The sequence below is a fragment of the Chionomys nivalis genome, chromosome 1 (genome assembly GCF_950005125.1).
Source record: "Chionomys nivalis chromosome 1, mChiNiv1.1, whole genome shotgun sequence".
In the NCBI taxonomy this organism is placed as follows: Eukaryota; Metazoa; Chordata; class Mammalia; order Rodentia; family Cricetidae; genus Chionomys; species Chionomys nivalis.
In genome coordinates this window covers 8,051,003-8,058,789 of record NC_080086.1, presented here as the reverse complement: position 1 = coordinate 8,058,789, position 7,787 = coordinate 8,051,003, and the positions used below count along the sequence as shown (strand labels likewise).

Sequence of the window (7,787 nt, the reverse complement as noted above, 5' to 3'; positions counted from 1 at the left end):
CCACCTCAAATTCAGAAATAAATATCAAAAAGAATATTGTCAAACTAAAGTGCAATTCTCTTTGGCCACAGATCTGATAATGGACTCTTAGAAGATGATTTCATCACTGTGTGGGTCCGTGCCTCTAAAGATGTCTTTCTTGGGGTTTCAGATATGAGATAATTTTGTGTAAGAGGACTCACAAAACCACACAGTGAGTATAAAGGAAATGTTTTAATAAAATATTCAATACAGTTTTTTTTTTGTGGGGGAGAAAGTTGAGAAAACACTTGAACAAGAGCAAGGACTCAGCTTTTCTGCAGACTCTTGCCCAGTTCTACCCAACAGACTGTACAGAGAAGTCAGTGTATAGGATTAGTGACTGATCAAATGCTGCTTAGAAGCAGACAGATGTAAGAGGTTTGCTTTATGCTTTCTACCACATACAGCATCATGAAAAAAGAATAAGGTTGACATACAAAAGGTGCTTAATGTGATTGGAACATTCACCTTCCCATTCTATCTGCAGGTGTAGAATGAGCAGTAGAAACAGCATAGCCGTGAGCTCACCAATTACATGTTTCAGACAGACTCAATCCTTGGCCGGGTGTGGAATTCCAGATCCAATCCTAAATTGTGTTTCAAAATGAGAGCCATGAATACCTTCTGTGTTCTATTCAGTAACTTTAGCATGTCACAGTGACATTCTGTGTGTGAAACAAGTGTGAGCCATGAGTCTTCTGCATTGAGTGTTATTGTTTATTAATACAGGAAGTTGTATTTCTTGAATATGAAACATTTTTCAGTGCATTAAACTATGAATACTGCGTTCCAACCCTATCTTGGTGCTCAGTCTAATATTCAGCCATCAGAACTCAATGAGTAACTGTCTTGGGCTGTCAGTCATCAGAATTCAATGGTACTGTCTCAGGGCTGTCAGCCATCAGAACTCAGTGTGACAGTCTCAGAATCATCCTGCCGTCATGATTCTGATGGGCACTGGTTTCCCTCTGGAGTCATGAATTGCACCTTAGGCACCATGAGAGAAGAGTTATTCCTCCGGATGGAGTTGTTTCTCCTCATAGAGTTGTTTCTTCTCATGGAGTTGCGCTTCCTCAGAGAATTCTGGTGTGATAGTTCACTCTTTTGGAGGGTCTGAATCAGGATGGAAGGCTTCTCATCCAGCTCCCGGGCACTGCATCTTGGGGCAGCCACCTTCACAGTATTACCAAATTTAGAATAGTCCACAGCGTACACTCCCTCCTCCTCGGTCACAATCGACACGAAGCGGTGTCCCCACTGGATCTCCTCGGCAATGTAGGAGGTCCGTGCCTGCGTGGTGATGCCAGTGGTTTCCACCACACCCTCCAGAATCACTATGACCTCCAGGTCTTGATTGGCAAGGTCAGTTGCTGAGATATCATATAGGGGGCTACGCTTATCAATCACATGGCAGATGATCAAAGGGGCTACTAGGAAGATGTTATTGCTCTCAATGGGATTATCCACTGGAATGTCCAGCTGATGAATCGGCACCACCTCCCCTTCGGGTGTCGTTGTTTTCTTGACTACCTGGATGCGCACTGACGCACTAATTATCATGCTCTTTCTCAAATCACCCACCCGGAACATGAAGCACAGCTTGCCATTGCGGACTGCGATCACAGCATGGCGGCTGAAAATCAGAGTCTCCGCCCTTCTGTGGGCCTGAGCCGTTTTCATGAAGATGCAGCCCAACATGACCGCGTTGATGATCAGACCCACAATGTTCTGCAGAATCAAAACCGTGATGGCCAGAGGGCATTCCTCAGTCATCATTCTCCCGCCAAATCCGATGGTCACTTGAACTTCAATGGAGAATAGGAACGCAGACGTGAATGACCTGTAAGAAAGGACACCAGAAATAATGCCAGGTCAGAGACCACATGGCGAAAACAGCCTCGAGTCTAGTAAGAAACTCTGGAAAGACTAATTTTAAATATAAGCACCCTCTTCTCTCCTCCCCCACTTCCTCCCATTATCCGTTTTCTCCTTTTCCCCTTCTCTGCTATTTCCCTTTCCGTTTGCACCTAAGTACATACATCCAGATTTGGATACACAATTTCAATAATATTTCCTAGATCATATACTGTGCAACGACATTCATAAAATAAATAAATATAAATTGTAGATATATTCCACTTTCACCAAAGTGCAACTTATTTTGTGAAATTTTATACCACATGGGTGTTTCTTATTTCTGACTTTCTCGTGTTTAAGAGATTTGAATCATATGGAAGGTATTGAGTAATAAGCGCAATATTTATTATTTATAACTCATAAAATTATAGTCATTATTCAGTGATTAATTGTTCTGCTTACACAACTTAGCACGGTGCTAAAACATAGTATAAAAGACACCATCTCCAAACATTAAAATTTTAATAAGAATGATTTTCTATTTGGAGGAGTAGCAGTTTTGCTGACTATCTCGTTTTGTTTTCTAAGTAACCCAGAGAACATGGAAGCTATTAACAGAGTTTCAGATGTCAATTAGTAAATGACTATGTAAAGACAGCTTTCCTCCTGAGTCCTATCAGTTCTGGCCTGGTGTTCTCAAAGAGGCAAGAGGAAGGTGCCAACAGGCATCAAGATTTTCTTGGGGAGTTTTTTGTTTGTTTGCTTGCTTTGCTTTGTTTTGTTGTTATTGTTTTGTGGCTGTACATCTCCTCTCCATCTTAGTGAATGAACAAGGGTTTGCTGGCTCCTAGTGGACCTGTGCCTCTCAGAAAGACTCCTGGATAACTCTGCTTAACCTCTGATGAAGAAGCATCATTTTTTGGTTATTAGCAAGGTTTGCACTTGGCTGCATACCCAGTACTGCTGTGGCCTCCTCACAGCCCCTATTCCTGCCACGCACCCTAATCCCAAATTTCTCTAATTTCATAGACGAGAAACCCATACATTCGCAGCCTGTCAAAATACTATTTATCAGTGCCAAGCACAATGAGGAAACAAAGCATTTGAACTTTGAGCGCCCAGTACACACTGCACTTTGGCAGGAAGCCAGGAGAGCGTACCCATCCATCAGTTTTTAAGTAGGGTCAGAAAGGGGCTGTTTATCTCTGTTTTGGCTAAAAGGGTTTGTGCAAAACTATAAGAACTGACTTCTGCCCTACTTACACACCATGAGACATATGGCATGTCCTGAAAATACTATAGATAGTAGGGATAGATTCCAGAAGAGGATACAGCACAAATAGTACTGAGTTTAATAATGGCTTATGTGTTAGAGAAGAACCTAATGAGGGATTTCCCTATTCAAAGTCTGTCTCCTTGGCTTCAGACATGGTTCACGGGCTATGTTTTCATAACGCTTATTTTAAAATGGAATTTAATTTCTCTAGCCAGTATAAGATCCGATCTTTTTCTGGTCACCTGTCAGGTTAAACAGTCTCAAGAGAAAAAGCATTTAGGGGAGGCAGAGCTGGGGGTGTATCAGCTGAATAATAATGAGAAAAATAACATAGTTTTTACTTTCTGATTCATGTTAGAAAGTGATCTGCACAAAGGAGAAAGCAAGTCACCCTAAAATGAGAGTGATTATATGGTGTTTGGGAACACTAGAGGAAAGCCGGGGAATAAAATCACTTCCAAATTTGATAGTTCGGCTGACACTGAATTTATGAAAGGAATGGAAATTCAAATAATTAGAATTATTAAGCATCTTTTAAGTTCTCTAGGAAGAGAATAAAGCTTTAAATAATGCTGTGGAGTGTGATCCAAAAGTTGGCACTGTTCTATACTGAAAGTCAAATTGTCTTCATTGTAATTCTGACACCATTTCCCATGGTTCAACACCAGCAGGCAGGCATCTAGGAAATAGATATTCTTCAGAGTGTCTTGTTTGAAAAATGGAAAGTAACAATAAGCAACTTTTAGGAGCCAGTGAACACTATAACATTCTCTTCATAGGAAAAATAATCTCTTTTGATTATATATATTTAAATTTGATAAATGATTTCTTTTTCATAGACAGTGACAATAGATTGTCTTGGGTAAAATTGTAAAATTGTTTTCAAGATTGTCATGATCATTTCTCCCATTGCTCTTTGTCGGGATCTCTTGCCTGTTTGATGGAACCTTCTTTGAATACACCACCCTCCTCAGCCATACCAACGCCAATAAGTTACTCAGAACACTGTGTGACAGTAACGTATTAACTTCAAATGTTGCTCACCGGGACTTCTTATCCACATTGTCACTGAGGCAAACATTGGAGAACAGGAAACTCTAAGTGCCCAGTGGTAAAGCTGCGGGTCAGTCTAGTGCATTGTGTTCTCCCCAAATCTGAGCAGGGATCTCTGTGTGTTCTAAGGTGATCTGTTGATGCACTGGCCTGGTCAACAGGAAGAGTGGGTAAAGTCATGAGAGGCTCTGCTTCCACCATACCATTAATCTTTTATAGGATCCCAGGGCCACCAAAACTCTCCTTAACCGTTTCCTGCCTGGATGATGCTTCTTCAGTTTCTCTGCCTGATGAATTGTGTGGATTTGGAACATGATTCAGAAAATACCCTGGAGATTTTCCCAGTATTACCACTGTTTTTATCCAGTGAACATTTCTGCATTTGATATAAATCATATCTCCATCCAACGAAACAGATTAAGAAAAAATTTGCCCCACTGCAACATTCTTGGGTCTCCTGGGAATACCAAAGGAGAGCCACAGAAATCAAAGGCACTTTAGCTGTCTTTGAGACATCCGTAAATGCTCGCTCAAATTTGTGTAATGAAAAGCTGTCTTGTTCCTGTCCTGTGGGAGTTTTGGAAGGGGAGTCTTCAATATGCACTTGTTACTCAGGCCCTTCCGTGAAAACTTGGACTAAATTTCACTGAAAACGTCTCTGCTGAATTTAAGCTTCCATTTTTGAATCTAAAGCAATGTATCAGGTACATTAAAATCATTTTTAAAAAGGGCTTACATTTATTTCAATTATTTTATCGTTAGCATATTTTAAAATCAAGAGCACTTCATGTAAAAGTGTTTCTCACGTTTGCACAATACTTTTGGTAGATTGGAAGTGTTTACTGGTGCAAAACATCATGATGAAACTGAGCAGAGGTTTCAGGAGTCAGGAATCCTTTGGAGCCATCCAAGGTTAACACAAAAACGCAGTCAAGCAGTCTCAGAGACCCAGCCATCAAACGACATTTACAAATACTTTTAATGTGCTGGCCTCCACCTTGCACCCCAAATTTGCTTTCGTTTTTGTTTCTGAACTGTCCAATGAAAACCCCTTATTTCACCATCATCTACATGAAAGAGATTTTTATTTCGACATTGCTGCCGACCCGCGTGTCACCCCATTTTATTCTTACCTGACGTTGGTCACACAGACAGTGGACTCCAGGCCGCTCTTCTCCATTGCGCTTTTCTCCATGTAAGCATAGATGTCCCCGTGGGCGAAGGCCACCAGCCACCACATAATAGCGAAGAGCAGCCAGCTGCAGAGGAAGGACATAGTGAAGATGACCAGCGTGTGACGCCACTTCAGGTCTACCAAGGTGGTAAAGATGTCCTGCAGGAAGCGACCCTGTTCACGGATGTTCTTGTGCGCCAGGTTGCAGGCTCCGCTCTTGGCAATGAAGCGGGCTTTGGGGAGGCGGTCGCGGATGCGCGGCTTGCGCAGATTCTCCGCGGCGATGCGTGCCAGTACATACTCCTCGGGGATGATACTCTTCCTGGCCAACATCTTCCTGTCACCATAGCCTGTCTATGCACCTGCCCAAACCTGCGACTCCCTTCCTCCACGCGCGTCCTCCTACGCCAGGAAAAAAAAAAAAACGCTTATTAAAATCTGCCAACTTCATTTCCTCGCCTCGGGTCCTTGTACATAGGGGATACCTTTTCATACACACACGAAGTGGCACGCAAAATTGAATGAAGATGGGGTCAACAATACAAACGAGAAGCTAGTTTGTGTCTGAAGTCTGAGAACCCCGAGAAAACTTTTGAACCAGAGGATTAATTTTTTTCCTTTTCAGAACCAGAGGAATTATTTTTACCTCTTGCCTGTTACTCCTGAGCGCTTTTGTCTCAGATATGCAAATCTTAGAGCATTCTATGTAAATACAGCCTCGTAGAGAATTCTGTGATTCAGCACGTCTCGGGATTAGGGCAAGGATACGTGCACACGCCGTCAAGGAAGAAAATTAAAGCCAGCTGGGTTGACTACCCACTCGTTATTTAAGTATAGTAGCAGGGTTACAAGTAAAGAAAGAAAAATTCTTATTTTTAGTAGCCGCGAAGAAATTGCTTCCTGCTCTTTAAGAAAATGTTAATGGTAATTGACAAGGTACCGAGCGCTGTACTTTTGAACTTGAAAATGAATGATTTAAATTGGAAGGATTTACGAGACGCATTTTAAAAAGCAACCTACCTAGCCTCCCCTCCACTCTCTACCTATCATACTATATACTGGAAACTAATTTGCAACACAAAGATCAGACACACAAGCAGGGCTTGCAGTGGCATTCAGGGCTTGAGCCTGGCTGGGTGCACTTGGGCTGTGTGGGCTTTGAAGTCACGGGCTGTGCTGTGACCGGCTTCCCCTAGTTCTCCCCGGGAGGAGCAACGCAACTTACAGACTCAGGACAGTGCGCGCCGAGGCGAGAGCTCCGCGCACCTCAAGGCACACCGCGGGCGGGTCCCTGTCTCTCGCATCCCGGGAGCAGGGGCCGCCACAGCCCGAGGGGCAGATCCGGGGGATGCTGGTCCTCCAGAACTGAGTTAGGACTCTAGAAGGTGCGATTCACTGTGCACGCAGGGAGGAGGGCTGTAGGACGAGGGATGGGTTTTGTCCACCCCCCCTCCCTCACTGCTGCCGGACTCCCGGAGGGCGGGGGAGGAGTTGGGGGGAAGAGAGGCGGGTGGTTGTGCTCTGCTAGCTCCTCAGCCGCCTAGTTTGGGCCAGACGTCCTAGGGAGCAGGGGAAGGTGGAGGCGGAGACCAGTCTTGGGGAGGGAGGGAGGGAGCGGGTCTGGAGGGAGGGACCACCGCAGGAGGAGGCACCGGCCAAGTCAGCTTGGTTCTCAGTAGCCGCTACTCCGCTGCTGGTCAGACACACACGTCTTTAAAAGGCTCGCCCTCAGAGAACTTTGAGTCCAAGTTCACTGACGCAAAGAGATTTTAATTTATTATTTTTTAATTGTAACTTTGGGAGATCACTGCGTTGCTTCAGATTGAATAAAACCAGATGGAGAAAGTTTAGGTGTTCTGGGTGGGATGAGGCGGGGCGGGGTGGGGTGGGGTCCCAGCCCTGAGAGCATTAGAACAGAGGTTGAGAGAGTTGAAATCCTTTCTAATAAAGTACTTCACCACTTAAGATTGGTTCTTGGGAACTTAAATACACACACACACACACACACACACACACACGACGGAGGGAGGGGGAGAGAGGGAGGGAGAGGGAGGGGGAGTAGAGGGGAGGAAAGAGAGAGAGAAGAGAGGAGAGGAGGAGAGAGAAGGGGGGAGAGAAGAGGGGAGAAGAGAAGAGAAGAGAGAGAAGAGAAGAGAAGAGAAGAGAAGAGAAGAGAAGAGAAGAGAAGAGAAGAGAAGAGAAGAGAAGAGGTAGAGACTAACAGCAAAAACTCCTTCAGCAATCTCTTCCAATAAAGAAATTTACAATCAGCAGGAAGGCCTGTCTACAGCTTGGCACCATCAAGGCGCAGTCAGTGTTCAGGTTTCTGGGTTTCTGACTTGTGGTCTCTCCTCCCACCCCCCAACCCCCACCCCCGCCCGGCCCCGCCCTGCCCCATCTAGATTG

At 44.3% G+C, this 7,787-nt stretch overlaps 1 protein-coding gene across 1 annotated transcript; it reads right to left on the bottom strand.

The window, feature by feature from the left end:
• Nucleotides 1-216: 216 nt before the first annotated feature.
• Nucleotides 217-6,809, bottom strand: Kcnj8 (potassium inwardly rectifying channel subfamily J member 8). The gene is made up of 3 exons (XM_057775602.1): nt 6,607-6,809; nt 5,341-5,783; nt 217-1,861 (listed from the first exon to the last, which is right to left on the bottom strand). Exons 2-3 carry the CDS (start codon nt 5,712-5,714, stop codon nt 961-963), a joined length of 1,275 nt encoding a protein of 424 aa, XP_057631585.1. The 5' UTR covers nt 5,715-5,783; nt 6,607-6,809; the 3' UTR covers nt 217-960.
• Between the last annotated feature and the right edge of the window lie 978 nt (nt 6,810-7,787).